Consider the following 22099-nt stretch of genomic DNA (forward strand, 5'->3'; position numbering starts at 1 on the left):
AGCCCCTCACTTTTCACCTGCACAAGCCCAGGGTTTCTACAGGGTTTTTTAAAAGGATTATTAAAGTCATTAAAGGTGCACTGAGTAACTTTTCTGGTGAAGGGTGCAATACCAGCTTGTCTCTGTGGAGAGGTCATTGCTTTGTGTGGAATTTTACACAGTGAGCCAAATACGTGTAATGCCGTACTGTGGAACGTTCCAGGCAAAGTAATATCTCCATGGAGACAAGCAGGTGGCAGACCCTCCTGCAGAGTGAGGACACATATCATGCATTGTTAACGTTTTTGAGCGTTTTACCATTATTATCACGGTATTGTGTCGACACAAATGAACCTGGAGTTGTCTTTTCCTTTATTCACACTTGTTTAATTAATGCTGAGGCCAACTTACTCTCAGAAATCACTCTGTTTCAATTTTTACCAGATTTTTTACATCACTGGTTGAAATCTGGAGGTCACCTGTGCTCCATAAGTTGATCATAATCAGCTTTTCTGTTTTGTATGGTTTATTCCCACTGCTACCAGTAGATGACGTACTAATGACAAATAAGTATACCGGTAAATGCAACTGTATGTGCGTTTTCAAATGCATAAACGGTACTTTAAGCTCTAAAACGTGGAGTACTAAATGTACGCATGTTTAATAAAAGACTAAACAGTATAAATAATGTGTAAAACCAGCGTAATAAATACCATAATTATAATAAGCTTATACCTGCTTACACCCTGATATAAGACGTCTCCATTTTTTCCCCACTTGGCGAGATCCGGAGCAGAATTTAATTAGACGTAACCCGCACCGCACCGCTTCCTCTCCTGCTCTCCTGCAGAGGTTAGCCGAGCCTGGATACTCTGTCATTATGTGGAGAGCGAGGCCATTATCCTCTGTGCAGAAATGTTCCTACGAAGCCTCATCTGTCTGAGCGGGAACGGGATCGACACTGTTTGATATTACAATGGTTTCATGGTTGGATTTGGAGGAGGGCTAACAATAGGGGATATTTTTGTGAAACCCTCTAATTGGAGATGAAGATGAGGAGATTGTGTCATTTGGCTTCGTTGCATAATTAATCTATTTCTATATCCATCCTGTAAGATTGGGATTTTTAACGCTGTATTTCTGTATAAGTGTGCATTTTAAAGGAAAATACAGTGAGTATTTATTAAACTGTGTCTGACAAGTTGTCCAAATAAGCACCAAAATTATAAAATGTAAGTTGTGTTATTGAGATTGTGAACCAAATGAATCATGATCTATGACTTTTTATAACATATTCCCACCCTCTAGTTTGATATTCCATTAATTTCAGCGCTGTTCTGTGACTGCAGGTGTAAAAATAGCCCCTTCATTGTCCCCCCCCCTCTCTCCTCCCTGAGCAGTCGGCCGCCCGGAGACACCTGAACAATAGGACGTCCTCTGCTCCTCACGTGCGTTGTCAGGGGGGGACAGTGTTTTCAAATGCCTCTTTGTCACCTTGACATTTAAGACTCTTGATTTCCCTTCGGCAAGCGGCGAGCCAGTGCCACCATTTTAGTCCAGGCTGGAAAATGGCCGAATGACTTTGTGTTGTCTTTTGTCAGTCCGCTCCAAAGTAATTCTGTGGAGATGTGGCCCGTTTTCAGATAAATGACACTGCAAGAAAGGGACAACCGAGTTAAAAGGGCACTACTGTAACTGTAACTGTAACTGGTGGAGTGTCCGCCACCTCCTTGTCTCATGGAGATGTTATTGCTTTGCCAGTGTTTTAAAGCTACAAAACATGCAATCTTTCTCCACTGTACCAATCTAAAATTACATGAATTTAGAATATTCTTGATTAGAATAAATACACATGTATTTATTTATGGTTTATTGTCGTTAGATTTACGTTTTTATTTGTTTTTTGTCCATTTTTGGCTGCGTCGCAACACAGAAAATGTTCCCAAATAAAGGCTCTCTGATCTTTCATAGGATCTTAACCTTTGGACTTTTAAGACATGGGGCAGATTAATTGAACTAACATCAATTTAAAGAGTTGAGGGAGATTTCTCTGCAATTGTTCAAAATGTTGTATCTTATGATATGTCTTCCATTTATTAAATTACAAAAAATGTTATTGCTCAAAAATAGTTGGCCTGCTTGTCTCCATGGAGATGCCACTCTGGAACATTCAGTACAAAGCAATCACAATTCCATGGAGACAAGCTGGTAACAGACCGTCCACCAGAAAAGTTACATACTGTACCTTTTTTAAGACAATAATTCTAAACTTAGTGGTGTCTTTTCTCCGTTTGATTTTAAAACAATACTGTAAAAAATGTCACTCATTCTCTGTTTCTGTTGGGCTTAATCACGCGTTATAAAGGTCTTTGTTTTTCTCACGGGGGAATCACAACGGTTACAGGTTCAAGATGGGCAAAATCAAATATATCGACATTTTCATTTATTCCAAGTGGTTCAAACTAGCTCGGCAATAACGGCTCGACTCCCCGCTCCGACAATCCCTCAATCTTCCCCATTGTTTTCACGTCATGGGACTGAATGCAGCCTTCATTGCTTTGTCTTGCACTGTATTGTTCGGCGGTGTTCAAAGTCTGTACAGCAACAAAGATGGATGTATGTTTGGATGTGCACTAATTATCAAAGGTGGGAAGAGTGGCCAGAGGTTTAACTCGATTTAACTGATATAAGATTACTCTAAGTTGTAAAAAGCCCTCGAGTAACAGTAAAAATGTATTTGGTGAAAGTAAATGTGTATTAGTATTGATGAAAATTGAAGACGAGTGTGCAAATTGTGCAAAAAGTAAATACAATATTGAATTGTGACAAAATTTCAAATCTTGTGACTTTGGAACGGTAAAGTAAACCAAATATCTGTTTTTCTACATTCATACAAACAACAAAACTACATTAGACAATATGTAATGACAATAGTGGGTAGCAGACACTGTTATATTGTTACTTCAAGTGCAAATCAAATGTATAATGTATAATTAAACTAATATTCAAATTTCCAGTTCAACAGTGCAATTAAAATTTCAATATTTTGCTTGGTCAAATAACATACATTGCCCCTCAAAGAGTAGTACTAGAGTATAAATTAGATTTTGAATATCCTCTTGGCTTACGCCTTTCTTTGTCATTTCCCACAGTGCACCAGTCCATGCTGCCAAACCAGGGCTCCAGCTTCCACCAGCCCCTGGTCCAGCCGAGCCCGACCCTCTCTGTGCCCGGGCCCCAGCAAAGCAATATGAACCCCGCTCTGCAAGGCATGATGTTGCAGTACTCCCCGATGCAAGCTTATCAGGTAGACTTTTGGTCATCCTCTCTCTTCTCCAGCTCTTTCTCTTATTCTTCCTCCACATGGTCTGCGCCGTCTCTTTTCCTTTTTCCCCGTTCTCTTTTTCTTCAGTAAACATAATGTCAACCGTTCTTTCACTCCCTCCCACTTTCTCTCTCTTTCTCTCCCCTATCTCTTTCCCTCAGGTCTCCACCCACCCTCCACCCCCTTTCTTGTTCTCCCTTTCTTTCCTTCTCTGTTTTCTCTCCCCCTCTTTTCTCTCCTCTGTCAGATAACATAATGTACCCAGTCAATAATTGAACGGGAGCCCTCAGACTGCCTTATTTTGTTATGAATGACATTTCTCTGCGTCTCAAAAGAGCGAGTGGCTTTTATATTCTTGTCATGCCATAAAAAAGGGGGTTTCAGTTTGAACCCAGCGCAGATATTAAAGTGAAATATCATTGTTTACTCCTCAGCCGTTTGTTCTTGAGATCAGAGGAATGTAATGCGCTCATCACTCAACCCAGTCCAGCTTTTCTAAAGGCTATTGGGTTTCAAAATTCAATCATTTTGTAGTGATGTATCCCATCATTTCAGGGAGAACAAAATCAATATATGTTGAGGTGATGTTTTTAAATGCATGTTTTGGATTCAATTTAATTTAAATATATGTATATTTAAAGGCCGTGGCTGGAGAGCCGCGGCGCGGCCATTTGACCGCAGTTTCAGGGACCGCGGCATTTCCCTTATAGCCCGTTATAGCCTCATGGCTAACCCTAACCCTAACCCTAACCTGGCGCGGTCTAAAACGGCGCTAAAACGCGGTCAAATATCGGCGCAGTTTCAGGAGCCGCGGCGCGCGGCCGGCACAAAAATAACATGGCTTTTTCGGCCGCGCCGCGGCTCTGCAGACACTCATATATTTAAAAGTATAAGTCAAAATGTAAATTAACTTTTCTAGCAGAGGGTTTGCTTCTCCTGCAATATTATTGCTTTGTCTAAAATATTCACCAATGTGGAATTCTATAATCATTCTATAATAATTGCTCAGAAGACATTGAAAGGCTTGCTTCTCCGTAGATCTGACCTATAGCTTGGCCTTGTTACAGGACCCCACCAGAGAAGTTTCATAGTGAAACTACTAAATCCCAGGTCACTAATAGGCTGACGGCGATCTGGATCCAGACCCAAGTGCAGTCCTGCACGGACCTGATTCTCTTACATGAAACTTTGGAGTGAACAGCATAAGAGCAGCGCAGCTCACTGTGTGTTGGAGATGAGCGCCTTATAACAAATTACCTCACATAAACTGGGAGTTTGCGTTTTTCATTTGTGTGCCCTCTCTCCCTCCCTCTCAGCCACGAGCCCACTGCCCGCACATCACAGTGTGTCAGATCACGACGCCGTGAGAAAGCTTTAACAGCAGGAGATCAGTCTGATGTCTGTTTTATTCGGACTAAATAAGAAAGAAGCGCAGCACTGACTGATGAGAGAGTTCTATTTGCAACACTTTACTCTTCTGCTCTTTAGAACAACAAGAGGAACGTAAAGGTTTTTTCATGTAACATCAATCAGTCACTCGCATCTCTGCACTGTACTTGTTCCGTACAGAGGAAAGTCAGAGTCCAGTGTGTGATGTTCTGATCAGCATAAAAGCAGAATTCATATCAACTTTATATTCTACTTCAAACCAACTTTAAAAGAGCAATCATTACACTATTTTACATAAAATATAATAAGCCTATTATAATACTCTTTGTTATAATATAATTACCTATAATAGTGGCAGAAACGGTGAAAGTTTATTAGTGACCCCTGTACTAAACCAACACATACAAATTTGGACAAAATCAGCTATTCCTGACATAAATCTACAATAAATCAAGCAATCTTAGATCTAAAAAATAATAATAATTAAAAGATTAATGCAATAAATCTAGTTTATTGAAAAACATCAAATCCGTGTATTTATTATTCAAAATGTGTAAAAAGTTCCAGATAACAAGCAAAATTTAAATCTATTAAACATTTTGTTATTTCCATACATTGCATTAGTTGATACTTGACAAATATACATTAGAACATTGATATCCCCAGATGGGATCATGGGAAATGTTTTGAAATGATAAAATAATTTTAACAAATATTTGACTTCCCGTTCCCCTCCTCAGCAGGTGTCCGTGCCCCAGCAGCAGTACCAGCAGCCCATGTTTGTCCCGTGTCAACCCGGACAGGGGGCAGTGTCTGTGGGAGGGGTTCAGGCGTGCTACAGCCTCCTCCCCCCAAACCAGCACACCACCATGAGGTACACTTCATCTCATGTCTGTCTTTGTCCCAAAAATACATGGTGCAGTAAACCTCCAACCTTCAACTTCAAACTAAATTAGCCATACCATGTGTTCTTACAGGGTTATTATATAGCTATTACTAACTTTATTATTAGTCAAGTGTAATAATATACCCGCTACTCTGAATATTTTCCATTTTCTGCTAAAATGTTGGTTCTACTTTATAATAACTACATCTTAATAATTTATGCCTGAATCATTCATTGTTTATGTTTGATTAAGGCTAATTAAGTGTAGTTATTATGTGTTACAAAATGTAGTTTTTTAGTTATTCAGTTGTATTTTAACTTTAATTTGTTTTTGGTCCTTTCAATAGTAGTAACATTTGTTATTTTGTTATTAATTTTGTTTGTAGTGAACACAATTGTTGACTTGACAGAGCTTCTAACCTTCTGTGGTTAAAATGGAGAAATGCAATCAAATGAAAAGAAAAATGCTTCCCCTTTTTAAAGCGCTTTTTCCTGGGTTGTTGTAAAACTATTTTCCACAATCATACTTAAACAACTTTAGTAAGTAAGTGGGAGTGGTCAATAATGGACAGAAGAAATTGCATGTACGGTGCAATAAAGCACATTATTGCTATCCTGTTGACGATTAAATTCAGAAGAACTTAACACACTTGCCTTTTCACTGCAGTTTCATTGTTTACCTCTTTAATAATTAATTTTAAACCCTCACGCTTGAAAAAATGAATACACTCTTAATTATGTTTACTTGTTCAGCGTTTATATCCGCAATTAGATTAAGTCCTGTTTTCACTGATTATGGCCGTTCACTGATTAATGTCTTCTTGACATTTCTTAATCATTAAAACTTGCTACGATTGGGTTAAGAGCCACTTATTAGGCTGCAGCTTGTCCTAGAAACGCGCTGGGCTATCCGTCATACCTGATGGGAGCTTATATTTTTAGACTGTAAAAGCAGCTTGAATAGTGAATCCCTCGCTAGCAGAAAGCCAAGGTTACATGCCTTTGCTATGGGGAGGGGGGGAAATGATGTTATTACCGTAATACATGCTGTAAAGTGGCACTGTGGATTTCTCATGAATGCCAAATTTGACACCGTCTCATAGCTTATGCCGCATTATGCTTTTGTAGTCGGAACAAGCGCGGCACATCCCCGCTCATTAAAACTGATTGATAGAACCAGTTCAACGTAAGCCAAATAATTATTTCACTTTTCCTCCCTGGACCTAATCAATCTGGATAGGAGCAATGGAGTAGGACTACAGGGAGCAAAGTGGCATATACATGACTGTTTACTCACCGCAGACAGTGTAATCCTTCTTTAATCCCGATTTAGTCCTGGTTTCGACTTGGTTTAGTCTTGGTTTGAACCATATAAACCTTATTTTAGTCCTTTAACCTGGTAAAGATCTGGTTTAGTCCTAATCATTATTTTCGTACTTGAGCAGTCTCACTTAAATCTTGTTTTAATCCTGGTCTTGTCCTGATTTAATCCTAGTTTAGTCTGGTTCAGCCCTGGTTAAATCGCTGTTTGAACTTCAAAAATGATTAATTAATTCATTAAGCTTTTGTCTTCTCCTTTAATTCTCCTTTAGTCCTTATTCATTCAAATGTTACCTGTTTTAGTCCTACTTAAATCCTGCTGGTTTAGTCCTACTTCAGTGCTGCAGTGTGTATAGTAGCATAAACATAACGTGTCGCAAAGCAAAAACACAAGTTGGAGAGAAGAGGTGACTTTGGTGTTGTCCCAGCTGTGTGAGGGGAGCAAATGATGTATGTAACTGCGAGAGGCGCGGGGCGGTCCCATGAGGATAACATGACGGGGAAAAAAGAGCCAGGTCTACAGAAGGACGAAACTAAGACTAAGGTACGAGGACTATGACAGGTCTAAGGTAGCTAAACTGAAACGAAACTAGAAGTATACCAGACAAAGGTGGACTAAATGAAGACAAAGAAGTACCTTACCAGTTATTTCTCAAGACAAGACTTAAGACGTGTTAAAATTAGAACTTGTTTTGCTTTAGTCTAGTTTGGACCTGATCTAGTTTTTGTTTATTTCTGCTTTTGTGCGCCTGAGGTCCTGTTTTTTTTATTTTTGTTAGATGTAGTTTTGTGACCATTTTAGTCCAAGGCTATAGTCCTAGTTTAGTTCCATGTTTAGTCCTGGTTTAGTCCATCGCGTATTGCCTTAGTTCCTGGTTCAGTCCCAGTTTAGTCCTGTCTTAGTTCTTTTGTAGTCTCGCTGTAGTCCTGTTTTAGATTAAAATTAGTCCCAGTTTATTCTCCGCTTTAGTCCTGCGTTAGATCCATGTCGGACCCAGTCTAGTCCCTGCTGTTCTGGTTTAGTCTTGTTACAGTCCTGCTATATTTCCTGTTTTAGACTTGCTGTAGTCATGTTTTAGTCCTGCTGTAGTCCTGCTGTAGTCCTGCTTTAGTCCTGCTGTAGTCCTGTTTTAGTCCCGCTATAGTCCTGCTATAGTCCTGCTATAGTCCTGCTATAGTCCTGCTGTAGTCCTGCTGTAGTCCTGCTGTAGTCCTGCTGTAGTCCTGGTTCAGTCCTGGTTCAGTCCTGGTTCCGTCCTGCTTTAAGTCCTGGTTGTAAGTAGGTCATTCTGCAGCTGAAATGATTTATGTGTCAGGGAGAGAAGGTCTCAGGAGACCAGGACTTCACCTGGACCAGCTGTAGACCGGGTACAGCCTGGTCCCCGCGGCAACGGGACGGAGCGCAGAAACAAGCAGATGTCCCATTCTAATGAAGCAGCAGCAGCTTTAGGGAGCTTTCTTTGTCATCTATTTGAAAGAGTTTGAATAGGATCTTTTTTCTTGTTTTGTACCAGGAGAAAACTGGACTAAACAAGGACTAAACCACCAATGAATCAGGACACAAACCTGGGCTGAATCAGGACCAAGAACCAGAAATTAAACTTGAACATAAACCAGGACCTAATCAAGACGTAAACTAGGACTGAATAAGAACTTAAACCAGGACTTAAACCAGGACTTAAACCAGGACTTAAACCAGGACTTAAACCAGGACTTAAACCAGGACTTAAACCAGGACTTAAACCAGGACTTAAACCAGGACTTAAACCAGGACTTAAACCAGGACTTAAATGTTATTTAATTAAGTTAAGAGCATTTCATATCTATCATACAATTTAAATATTGCTCTTCCAAATGTCTATGGGGAAAAAGTTATGTAAATGTTATTTCTGATACCAGATGTGTCAGGGGTGGAGTCAATTTGTTTGTGTTTGTGAATTAACGGTTGTCAATAATGTTTGTGCTTTCAGTTCGACTGTGAGTTTCCTACCTGCACCGATGATGGAGCAGCTGCCCTTCTCTCAGAACTCCTCCCCCTGTGTGTCCCAGACGCTGCCGGGACAGCAGTACACAGGTAACAGTCTCAAATTAGGACTTTCTAAATCCTGGTTTAGTTCCAATTTAGTACTAGTTCGGTCTTGATAGCTCTGGTTGTATTGGATTTAGTTTTAGTTTAGTTCTGGACAGGTATGGGCTTTATTCCCACCTCTGTCTTATCCTATACACTTGTATGTTACTGACACACTCCAGTGGCGTTAAGGAGAATAATGTCCCTGTCACAATCTGCCCGGGAGACCTGCTTCACTGCCAGCGTTCAGCCATCTTTATTCCCCCCCATCTCCCAGTGTCAATAACGCACAATGTATTCCTTCATCGCTAAAACTGCAGCTCGGTAATGAAATAATCCTCGCGGAGCTCATTCTGCCTGTGTAAGCCAGGCAGATGCGTGATTAGATTTGCACTGCGGATCCACGAAATGAAACAGAGACCAGTGTGGTGATTACACCTCCCTGGAGTTTGGATCAGGGAAAATCACAACCAACGTTTAAGCTGCAGGAATGGACTGAGACTAGAGTAGATGTAGTATAAGCACTATTACTAGTAGAAGGAATATAATAGGATACAACTTTAACAAACATCATCCACAAACTCCACATACAATAAAACCAACTATATTAAATCAGGTGTTCCAACTAAACACTGCTAATTGGTGCTAATTTAATAGTAACGGTAGTAGTAACAGTAGTAGTAGCACTACCGGTATTAGAGGTACTTGACTATGTGGGTGTGCCCAAAAAAACACTTGCCACAATGTCTCACCAAACTGCAGTACAACATGCATTTAGTGTTAACCATGTTCTAACATTTTTCCTTCATCAAAAACATATCTGGAGTTGCATTTAGCTTCATTCACGCTAGTTTGATGAATCCTGGTTAGAAAATCCTCTCCCCTCCGAGTGTCAAAAACACCTTTTTGATCTGTGAAGTGGCTTTGAGAATCTCGCTGGACTCGTTCTAGGAATTTCTCCCATCTAATCACGATCAGTACAACTGCGTGCTGAAACCCGGAAATGAGAGGCCAGCTTGAAACATGCATTGAAAATGTTTATATTAAACTGTGTATAATTTCTTTGTGGCCAGTAGATGGCACCAAAAATCCTGTGGCAAACAGCAGAGATCCAAATGTAATTTTGTTTGTTCTAAAATGAAATAAAATGTAAAGTTCTAAAACATGAGATGCCAAACTAAAGGTACTCAAGAGCATGTTTGAAGTCAAACAACAATACAAATAATTCATAATATTTTTCCTTTAAATGAGGCTAAAAACTGTTTCAAAAATAGATAGTTTCTTATCTGTGTAGTGAAGGCATTTTGAACTTTAGAAGCATGGAGGATCACAACGGGATTACTACCTAATGAGCTCTTTAGAGGCAAATGGCCCAAATATTCAAATGTGTGAATGAAATGCAACTCCTCATATGTGTTTGGGGAGGAATCAACATTGCAACCTGGTTGAAATCTCCAAAAAAGTCAGTTTTGCATAATACAGGACTCTAAATGGAACAAACCAGCCCCAAATTGACCATTACATAAAACCTGACATTTACGAAGATCGATTACGCAACTATTCTTCAAATTGTCCCCGGCAGATTTCAAACACCACTATTGAAATGGCACTGCAGATTTTAGAAAGTGCTAGAATAATCCCTATTTTAAATTTGTTTGCCCTTTTCAGAAGCAGGTGCTCAGGTAGAGTCGCCCTCCTCACTAACGACCTTTATTTTTCATGTCTGATCATAATGTGAGAGCAGCGGGAAGGAGACATCATTAACGGGGCATATCAAGGTCCTGCTCGCCAGATACTGATGCAAGTAAACACTTTTAATTGGCAGAAGCGCCGGCCAGTCAAATTAAGTCAAATATTCATGATCGTACTTATAAATCAATTAGTTATAACGAATCATAAATCTGCATTGGCTGTGATTTGATTTTGAAGTGTGCTTAAGTTAAATATGCATTCAATCAAAAAGTGAAATGTAAATTTTCCATGTTTATAACTTCCCGGCCTAAACATTTATTCATAGTTGTTGGTTCTATACTTTCTTTATAGTTCTCACGATATAATAATGTCCAACAATGTAGTTCCAGTTAACTTCCTCTGTCCTTTTACATTGACCGACTCATAATACACTTAAAAGCAGTCCACCTTAGGCATGACTCACACAGTTTGAATTGAATTGTTTTGTCTGGGTGGATATTTCAGCACTTTTGTTCAGTCTGTACACCTCATCAGTAAAAAGCTCGGCTTTCCTCTGCTCTGCAATTAAGTCTAAAGTGTCTTCATTATAAAAGGACCATCCCAGGCAGCAATAACAGGCCCCATTCGCTTTTCCCACTAAATCCAGCCAATCCAATCTGCTAATTAGCTGCTGGCGCATGACTGATGTGTTCCTGAAAGTACTATCAAAGGTACATTTGAGTTGTAATTGTTTTGTACCATAATAAACTACAACAGGTATATTTTGTGTTATTTAGGATATTATTGTATTATGGATTTCTTTTTGAGGAACGCACAAAGGAAAATCTATTTATGTTCAAGACACAAAAAAGCGAGTTGGGGGAAACCGTTCATGCATGTACTGGTAAATACTAAGCTTTAAACAAGTTAGATGGCTTTAAAGACATACTTCCTCTTCCCACTGTTTGAAAATTGGGTAATGCAACTTTAAGGCATCAGATCTGTCATGCAGTGGTGAAAATATGGTGACCAGACTTTGAGCAGAGCTTTGCCTAAAAATCTTCCAGTTGGTTTCTTGCCTAGAGCGACACATCAGCATTATGCACTATAAAAGAGGGATTTACCTCCGGCTGGTGAGGGAGAAATTAGTAACTAGAAGTTAAGTCAGTTGTTACTAACAAAAAGTATAAAAATAATAATTACTGTACATCTACACACCTTTTTGACAAATTGGTCTGATCTTTCTCTAAAGTTGTGGACATACTACACAACTTTTTCTTTTCATTTTCTGTCGGGTCGAGTCGCTCTCAGTCAGTTTAATTATGTTTGAATTGTATAGTGTGCACGGTAAAAGACGCAACGAGACTCCAGTCGCAGTCATTCAAACATGCTTCAATTTTCAGCCCAATTTTCAGCCATCCTCAGCAGAGGAAAGCAGACTGTTTACTCTTCCACTAACAGAGCCCAGCTGCAAAGGAAAAGGAGAGACACGGGAAATAGCGTCTGGGCTGAATTTGTCTATTTTTGTCTTTTCAAGAGGGAGATGCTAAAACAGTGGCAACATGGAGGCATGTATCTCCCACGTCTACCTAACCATCAAATGTATAGAGCAAACAAAGCAAACGCACTACTTTTACACTTGCAACCAGAGCAGAAGTGCATCAAACATAAATGATAATAATAACTGCATTTTCAGCCCTCCTCCTCCTCTTTTCCTCTCCTCTTTGCGGCTGATGTCAATCTGTTTAAAAAAGCGCTCCAAATGATGCAGGTTTTCCTCTGATAAATTCCACAGGAAACACTTCTTCACTTCTGATGGCTCTTTTAATGCCGCAAGTATTTTGGTCGACCAGGGGTCACATGACTCAGTTTAACCAATGAAAAGTCTGGAAACACGCGTCTGCTTATGACAATAAATAAAGTGTTAATTACATTGAAACCAAACCCTGTTTTAGATATATCTCTGCGCATGAATAATTAATAAACGACCAACAAATCATTTTAGCATTAGCTAAAATAAAGCACAAATTGCACTCTAATTATTATAAACAACATAGTTGTATTATAGTACATACAGGGGAAATGTGTAACCAGTTGTTTGTCAGAGATGTGTTGTGTGATCTCTCTCATGAGCTCAGCTGTTAAGTGTGGACCAATAATCTCTAATGTGTAAAAGTCTCACAACTGGGAAAGGCGTGTTCAAAGACTGAACACACATACATGTAACATTAAGCCTTATAATAAAGTTTGCTTAACCACTCTCATCTAATTATAGCCCGCTAATGGTCACCTCTAGCTCTGCTCTTTCTCTCTGCCTTTGGGCACAGACTTGATGCACAAAGTCATTGTCAAAGTCATTTATGATGTTGCTGCAGTGTTGTTTAGAAAATAAAATCTTTATTTCTTGTAATGATAAAAATCTCCATCTAATATGAATTAATTTTATTAAATGAAGCAAAGTAGTAGTTTCTTCCACACATCATTTGACAAGCATGTTTAAGGCTTTTAAAGGCACAGCTTACTTTATCTCCTAGTGGTGGTAAATAGTACTACTTCCATAACGTGCTCTCATTTCATAGATGATGGCAATTCAGGCTGGAAAACCACTGTGTTTACATGGTTTGGAAGGTGACCTGTGCATATAATTGTTGTGTTCTTGAACAAGATATTCTCCTAAATAAAACTCTCATCCCCAGGACAGCTGCAGTTACAGATGTTAAAAGCTGTGACTATCAGGACGGTCTATGAATCTGTATTATTAATAATAATAATATTAGTCGGGACACAATTTGGTCAAAGATTATAAAAAATGTGGTTAAATAGTAGTTGTTTTTTCTGCTTTGTTTTGTATGTGCAGGGCTGTTGCCACACACGCCTGGCAGTTCTATGGTGATGTTACAGATGACGTCGTCCCCTAACTGTCAGCAGCCCCGAGCACCCTCTCCGTGCCACAGAAAACCACCCAATCACTACAAACACAACAGCAGCTCAGAGCACCAGCGCCCCCGCAGGACAGTCCCGGAACTGCAGCTGCCCCTGGACAACACACAGGTACAAAACTGGACTGGGACCAAGGATCTCAAGTGGCTGGTTAGGACAAATAGTCTTGATTTAGCCTGGTTCAGAGACAGATTAGTCCTGGTTTAGCCTTGGTATATGGACCTGGTTTAGTACCTTACTTAGTCTGGGTTCGAACCCAATTTTCAGTTTAGGTTTTTGGTTGTTCTGAATTAGTTTTAGTCTTCACTCGATTCACACTAGATGCAGTCCTATTTTAGTTCTTGTCTAGTGATTTAGTCCTGGTTCATTCTGTCCAAAATTAGTATTTGTATAATCCTAGTATATTCCTGATATAGACTGGTCCTATATTAGTTTTAGTCGAGACCTGATATAGACTAGATTTTGTCACACTTTATTCCTGAGCCTCGGGAATGGCATATGTGCTATCCACTCAACCACAAGCCTTGTCCTGGTTTAGTTAAAAGCTAGTCCTTCTACTTATGTTCACTGATGTTTGATGTTTGATTAATCTTGGTTTAATCCCTCTTTTTGCGTGAACCAAGGATTAGCCACAATTCAACCCTGGTATGTTTAGGCCTAAGACTGTTACTTTGGGAGGACAAAAGTTATTCCAAAATGATTATGCTAGTCGCTAACTGCCATGAAACTAATGATTTCACTGTGGGGATAAGCCAAAGGGATAGTGCACGCTTGTATCAGCAACCATGCAAATGCTTTAGACACGAGATTCAATTAGCTCCACGACCCCGAGGCGGCTAAGAAGACGGCGTAATATCCTAAAAGTTTTAATTTAATTCTACATCCACAATATCCAATGTGTCAAAAGTTAAGAAAGTGATTTTGAAAGGCAATTTAGTTTGCTTGCTTTATTTGACAGCACCTATGTTCTTATGAGGCACAGTTTGTGCTGGTGGCGCTGGGGGCAGGTTAAAAGTCTGTAGAAATCGGTTGAGTGAGTGAGTCAGGCTGAAATGAAGAGAAAATAGTCCTTAGCATTAGCAGTGTAACGCTACATTACTGCGGCTAATGGGGATTCAATGGGACATTAAAGCAGCAACTAGAACGAGGGAATGACTCAGGGAGAGCGCCAAATGACGAAGACGGCTTTTTATCTTATTATTTATTTTTTATTTTTGGTTGAAGTCTTGCTGTGTTTATTATCTACATTTATAGATTTTTCTATACCATTCAATCTACTTCAACCTTGCATAAATTTGTTTTTCTAATTTGATTATGTTTTCTTTCTTTTCCTAGATGTTTTAGAATATTTTTTTTGTTTTCATTATTTCATAATAAATATTTTTTTGGCTACTAATTCAAATTTTTGTGTGTGTTTTTCACGCAGGGTGCCCTTCCTGACATATATATTTTATTCAGGCTTAGGACTAACACATCTGTTGTTAGTATTGATGTTTATGGTATTAAGAGTATATCAATTTAAGTTGTAAAGTAATGGTCTGTTTAACCAGTTTAATGCATTACTCTTTATTTATAAAGCAAACATCCCAAACTCATTAAATAAAGTGGTAATTTGGGAACATAGTCATCCACAACATTAACTGTGATTTTGTTACATCTGACTAATAAAATAATATGTAATTATTAACTATAAAGTATCTGGCTTGTTTTTGACTGAAAGTATTTTGTTGTCTGTTTTCTCTTCTGTTCCGCCTGTAACCACCGGGGGCGTTGTGTGTAGAGCAGCCTGCCCTCGTCTCCGGCCCTCACCCCTTCGCCCGGACAGTCCCACAGCAGCAGCGGCATCAAGGGCCTCCCCACAGGACTCTCGCCCCTCTCGCCCCTCCCCCTCATGGGTCACCCGGGGCACCCCCACCCAGTGCTGCCTCCGGCCTTCTGCCACACTGGACAAGGTTAGACAAACTAATGACTTCAATGCTGATAGTTTCATACAACTTTAGGTTTTAGCTTTTACAATGTCAGATTTTAATGTCATGATCGTAGCGAGAAAAGATGAGATCATAAATGATGCAACACATTATTCGTATATTTATTTCAAGTTTCGGTAAGCGTTGCACATATTGTTTACATGTGACCAACTTATCACGTGTAAAAATGATCCTGCCACCCGCTTGTCTCCATGGAGAAATAGATGTGTCTCTAAATGTATATAGTGCACCTTTAATTGACACGTGTAGGTTTTTGCTTTAGAAGAATAGATTCCCTTGAACCTTGTGATTGTAATTTCAGGTGAAGCACATTATTCTCTGATGGGTCAGCCTCTGCAGTACAAACCCTCCATCAGACCGCCGCTGCTGCACACGGCTCACGTGGTCACCAAACACCAGGTCATTTTTACATGGACACTTTACATGCCAAGTCTCAGCTTCAGTTGCATGGACTGAATATAATTAAAATGATGTATTTATTTGGTCAAGTCAACACTTAAGTGGAAACCAAGTCTGATTTACACCCGACACAACAGCCATGTAACAGGCAAAGCAGTCAGCAATCTGCACCAGAGACGTCATTGTTTAGACACCAAACTGTTTTATATTGCTTTCCAAAGCGAGCTGTGGCTGCCGTGCTTGCATTTATTAGGCTGCTTCTCTTCAAAGTTACTGCTATATGCCATATCTTCTCCTTCCTTAAGTTTCCTTATGTTTGACGTCGTAGAGCATATTATATTACACCAATTTGACGATAAACTTGTCCCAGTCAATCATGAATCCTAGCCGAGTCTTGACGTGTGGTTTAAGCGACTGTCATGTTCTTAGAAAATGTATTTTGGAGCTGTTACTGCTTTGGTGTAAATTGGGAGTGTGGCTGTTGTCGTTCACAAATACACCACATCAGAACCAAAACTTAACCTGGACTAGACCTGGACAAAACCAAGACTTGTGTTTTGCACTTTAACTCGATACTAAACCTTGGTCTTAAACCAGAACTAAACCTTTACAGAGAACCAGCTCTAACCCTCGATCATTTCAAAACCTGGAACCACGTCTGAACCAACATAACCACAAAATATGGTACATTTGTGCAGAAATATAATATTATAATAAAATTCTTCTACTGAAAGAGCTGAAAGGACTTGATGTAACCACTCTGACAGACTTTTCTATCAATTTTGGCTTTAAAAAGTGAGTAGTTTTGAACTTTTAATGACATGAGAGCTTGGCCAAATAGTACACCTAACAACCAGCATGACGTCTTGTCCAAAATTATGAAATTTGAAGAGTTTTTGAAACACATTTTGGGTTCAAAAATACTGCAATGTCTAGACAAGTAAATTATTCTTCATCCTTGCAACACCAAACTAGCTTATTTTTTGCTTTAAAATCTTGTTTTCGAAAGCATTATTCTTTATCACAATTTAACTTCACCTGTCCACGCACATTAAGAAACAAATAACTCATAAAATACGCTATAACTCTGCAATGTTGTTTTCTATCCCGTTGATTGCGTTTGTATTGTATTTGAAAATTGAGTTATTTCCCGAATGGTTTAAATTGGCAGTATATTTAGTAAGGAGAACAATATTTGGTTATTTAATACTTTGTGTACACAGTCTGGGCGCTAACAGAATTGCGGTCTTCAAGTTTAGCTAATCCAAACCGGCACTCTGGAATAAGTGGACATTATTGCACCACTCAAAATGACGTGTAAATTGAGCGTGTCCGGGTTTATTACAGTATAAATGTAATACAGGAGTTGGCTGTGCAGTAGCGTTGGTTTGCAAACTTCACAAACACCTCTAAATCGAACTATGACTAAACCAGGATTTAACACGGTCTGGAAACCGCGCTACTTAAACAAGGATTACAACAATCTCTGTAACAGCCCAAAACATACAGCACAATAGGTCAAATTCTCTAGTCCTGACCTCAAGATGTGACAGGACTTTCTCCACAAAATGAAACCTACGCTGTTTTCAGTTGTACTTGTCTTACAGTTTAAACCCCAAGCGCGTTTAAACTATCTTCTAAAGCCTGTTGTTGTTGTCCTGGTGTCCGCAGGGCGCTCTGGGGGTGTGGCGCAGCAACCATGGGAGGAGAGCCAGCCGCAAACCCATGTCTTCTGACCTGAGTGTAGGTCACTTTACATCCTTTATGGCAATGAAAACACCATGAGACAAAACTGAGTCGTTGAAGAAATGAAAACCTGTATATTTGGTTTTGCCTCCATAGACACTAAAAACATGACAAAATAAAGTGTATTAATAGTTAAAAAATGTTGTGTATTCAACCGTCGATGAAATAAACCAGAAATTTGACCTAGGCTCATTGACATTAATCTGTTTATAATGAGTACTACCATTACTACATACTAATTGAGAATTGTCTTCGTGTAAAGTACATCTTCATATATTTTGCATAATAAAACAATCACTAACGATTTATCTTAGAGCTTTGACGATGATCTTTTCGTTAAATCGTTAACTCACTGTAATATCCATGTCATTGTTAATTTAATCATTACAACATATTAAAGGAGAATTATTTGATAAGGCCTAATAAAAAGCCAGTGATGTGAAGACTTTGAATGGAACCTCATTTTTATTGTGTGAAGATCTGCTGGCCGAGCTGAGGAGCGAGAGGGGGGTGTTAGAAGGGAGGGAGAAAGAGATAAAAGAGGAAAAGAAAGCTGGATAAATTAGAGAAAAGGAACTAAGAATAGCGAGTAGAAGACATATACCGTATTCTCCGGACTATAGAGAATAAGTTGCACCAGCCAAAAAATGCATAATAGAGAAGAAAAAAACATATAAGTTGCACTGGAGTATGAAATGCGGTTGCAAGTGTGAAAATAACAAATAATATCACATATAAGTCGCTCCAGAGAATAAGTATATGAGTATAAATATAAGTATAAGTCCCGGACAAAACTATGAAAAAAGGTGCGACTTATAGTCCGGAAATTACGGTATAAGAGATTGAAAGAAAAAGGGAGAAGGATGAAAATGAAAAAGACAGAGTTAAACAGAAAAGGAGGGAAGGCAAAAAGGCAGAGGGAGAGAAAAATAGGACAATGAAAGAAAGGGCAAAAGGAGAGAGCGGGAGAGAAGTGCGAGCTGGTGAAATGTAAGCAGAATAAATTCACGGACGACGCAGAATTCACACCTGGATTGTGGAAAAGCTGCTCCACCTGCACTCTCTCTCCCTCTTCCCCCCCTCTTCCCCCTCTCTCTCCCTCTTCCCCCTCTCTCTCTCTTCCCCCCCTCTCTCCCTCTTCCCCCCCTCTTCCCCCCTCTCTCCCTCTTCCCCCCCTCTCTCTCTCTTCCCCCTCTCTCTCCCTCTTCCCCCTCTCTCCCTCTTCCCCCTCTTCCCCCTCTCTCCCTCTTCCCCCTCTTCCCCCTCTCTCCCTCTTCCCCCTCTCTCTCCCTCTTCCCCCTCTCTCTCCCTCTTCCCCCTCTCTCTCTCTTCCCCCTCTCTCTCCCTCTTCCCCCCCTCTCTCCCTCTTCCCCCTCTCTCTCCCTCTTCCCCCTCTCTCTCCCTCTTCCCCCTCTCTCTCCCTCTTCCCCCTCTCTCCCTCTTCCCCCTCTTCCCCCTCTCTCCCTCTTCCCCCTCTCTCTCTCTCTTCCCCCTCTCTCTCCCTCTTCCCCCCCTCTCTCCCTCTTCCCCCTCTCTCTCCCTCTTCCCCCCTCTCTCTCTCTCCCTCTTCCCCCTCTCTCCCTCTTCCCCCTCTTCCCTCTCTCTCCCTCTTCCCCCTCTCTCTCCCTCTTCCCCCCCTCTCTCCCTCTTCCCCCTCTCTCTCCCTCTCCCCCCCTCTCTCCCTCTTCCCCCTCTCTCCCTCTTCCCCCTCTCTCTCTCCCTCTTCCCCCTCTCTCCCTCTTCCCCCTCTCTCTCCCTCTTCCCCCTCTCTCTCCCTCTTCCCCCCCTCTCTCCCTCTTCCCCCTCGCTCTCCCTCTTCCCCCCCTCTCTCCCTCTTCCCCCTCGCTCTCCCTCTTCCCCCCCTCTCTCCCTCTTCCCCCTCTCTCCCTCTTCCCCCTCTCTCTCTCCCTCTTCCCCCTCTCTCCCTCTTCCCCCTCTCTCTCCCTCTTCCCCCTCTCTCCCTCTTCCCCCTCTCTCTCTCCCTCTTCCCCCTCTCTCCCTCTTCCCCCTCTCTCTCCCTCTTCCCCCTCTCTCTCCCTCTTCCCCCCCTCTCTCCCTCTTCCCCCTCGCTCTCCCTCTTCCCCCCCTCTCTCCCTCTTCCCCCTCTCTCTCCCTCTTCCCCCCCTCTCTCCCTCTTCCCCCTCTCTCCCTCTTCCCCCCCTCTCTCTCTCTTTCCCCCTCTCTCTCTCACGCCTCAATGTGCTGATTATTTCAAATAGCACCTCGCCTCTTTTGCTCCTCGAGTCATTTCTGCATTATTTAGCCTCGCGTGTCAACAAGCGCCAATATTTAAGTGTAAAGTTCTCCTCTGAAACCCCCTGATGCTGTCAAAAACACTTCAGAAATGATTTATAAGCGATTTGAACATTTAATTTTAGTTTGAAAGTTGGCCCAGGATCATATTTGCAGCAATTGTCCTTTAAAAGTCCTTTACAAAATAAAAAAAATACATTTAAGAAAAAATGTAATCAACCTTGACATTGTCTTAAAGTTCTGCCGGGCATGTCCGAAATAAATGGTTCTGTTTTATCGTTCAGGCTTGTCAAACTAAATTTCAATCTTAATTTAGACGTAAGATGAAAGGATCGTTTTTGTCGAGTTGTTATCTTAAGATGGATAGCTACATTTCAGTTGGATTTGACTGATTTTATAGAAGCAATTTTCTACATTAGCCTTAGAGCGCCCTGTCCTTAGAAAACCCACTGGAAAAGGGATTGGAATAGATATTACGATATTAGAAAAAGGGAACACTGACGTTTCATGTATATGCTTAATGCCTACTGCAGAACATTCCAGGCAAAGCGGTAACATCTTCAAACCGATAAGCCGGCCCGAAAAGTTACTTAAAGCACCTTTTTACTACTCTTTTATTCACTTTTCTATCGGGACAAATGTCTTCTCGACTTGGCACTGACTGTAGCGGTTTCCAAATCCTCCCTTTCGACTTGATTTGATTGATCGTCTGTTTATTTACCTTTTCTGCCTTTTCTTTCTCTGTCCTGCAGTGAAAATCCCAGCGGAGGAGGTGACGAGTTGTCCTCTCCAGAATATACCAAATCCTGGCAAAGAATATTGATGCATTGCTTCATCTGCATCCACAATCAGCCATTTTCCAACCTACAGACTCTACCAAGAAAGGACTGTGCGAAAGGACTATTTAAAGCTGCTATTATCACTACACTTTCACAAATGTTTACTTTTAATTTATTTTATATTTTTCCAAAGCCGAGCAGTTTCCAAAATGGCCACCACAGCGTTATGTGAAATTATTTATGCCTATAAGATTTTCTGTTGCCATAGCAGCGTTAGGGAGGACTCTAAAAATGTTCGAAAAGTTGCCATTGTTAAAACCAAGTGTAATATTTTTGCATTTAAATTTCCTATACATATTTCTAATATATATATATATATATATATATATATATATATATATATATATATATATATTGTTATAAAAAGTGCTTAATTTTATTTTTTGTCTTCATCTTCCTGTCAAAGATGTATTGTAATTGTTCATATCACCAGTTTTCACAGCATAAAAAGCCCATTCACAATAAATTTAGCTAGCTTAAATAGGTTGTTTTACACACTGCAAAATGTTGTTTTTGCAATTATTTGATGGAGTTTGTTGCACTCATTCAGGCGACTTTCTTTTTTTATTAAAATGTTTATACATGCACAACAAAAATGCAATTGATGTGGCTTTGTTTAAATTTTACCTTATTGTTTAATTTTCTGGGATAATCCTGAGAGGTGCTCCGTGTCTGGTGTGACTTCTACTTTCTGTCTGATGCCAATAAATGTTTTCACCACTTGTGTTGACCTAACTTCAATAAACAAATCTATTATTATATTAGAGTGTATATACCATATATGGTATATGTATAGTTATTCTGAAATCAATGATTGTGCATTAAGTAGTTTCTTATAAATATTAAAACTTTATTTATAAAAAATTGTTGCAGTAGCTAATAATTGAATAGCCTAATATATGACATAACATTATGTTATGTCATTATAGTATAACATACATTTGTCTATTTTATGGTTAAATGTATATGAATGCCTCAACCAGCATTTAACAATGCAGGATTCATGTTTCTTTTATTCATAAGGAGCTGGAGTAGATGAGTATCTAAGCCCATACTGAAATGGGCCCTGGTCAGGATTTGTCTTATGACTAAAATAACAACCTAATTTTAAAAAATAAAAAAATGTGTGTCTCCAATAGCTCCATCACCTTCTCCCTAAAGTCAACTGGACTTAAATTTGCTGTGATTAAAGGTGAGTCTGTGAGGCTTACACTGACCGACCCTGGCCTCCATCAAAGCCTTTTTAAGACCCTATTAAGACCCCTAAATCCTGATGCGCTCTCCTCTCCAGCTGCA

General features: G+C 40.0%; 1 protein-coding gene across 8 annotated transcripts in view; it reads left to right on the top strand.

Moving 5' to 3' along the window:
• The window catches only part of LOC140381374 (R3H domain-containing protein 1-like), a 61352-nt gene extending 39827 nt beyond the window's left edge, over positions 1-21525 (top strand). For 4 of the 8 annotated variants that reach the window (XM_072465460.1, XM_072465815.1, XM_072465660.1 and 1 more), the window contains 8 exons: positions 3132-3286; positions 5434-5567; positions 8870-8973; positions 13496-13689; positions 15359-15530; positions 15868-15965; positions 17637-17708; positions 20717-21525. In XM_072465460.1, the coding sequence (XP_072321561.1) occupies positions 3132-3286; positions 5434-5567; positions 8870-8973; positions 13496-13689; positions 15359-15530; positions 15868-15965; positions 17637-17708; positions 20717-20719 (932 nt within the window). In that variant the 3' untranslated portion in view covers positions 20720-21525. The remainder of the gene's footprint in view (positions 1-3131; positions 3287-5433; positions 5568-8869; positions 8974-13495; positions 13690-15358; positions 15531-15867; positions 15966-17636; positions 17709-20716) is intronic. The other 4 variants (XR_011931264.1, XM_072465535.1, XR_011931278.1 and 1 more) reach the window with 4 other exon arrangements.
• The last annotated feature ends 574 nt before the right edge of the window (positions 21526-22099 follow it).

Source organism: Eucyclogobius newberryi, unplaced genomic scaffold (assembly GCF_026437365.1).
Source record: "Eucyclogobius newberryi isolate DKJ021-1_F unplaced genomic scaffold, fEucNew1.0.hap1 SCAF_1, whole genome shotgun sequence".
Taxonomy (NCBI): domain Eukaryota; kingdom Metazoa; phylum Chordata; class Actinopteri; order Gobiiformes; family Gobiidae; genus Eucyclogobius; species Eucyclogobius newberryi.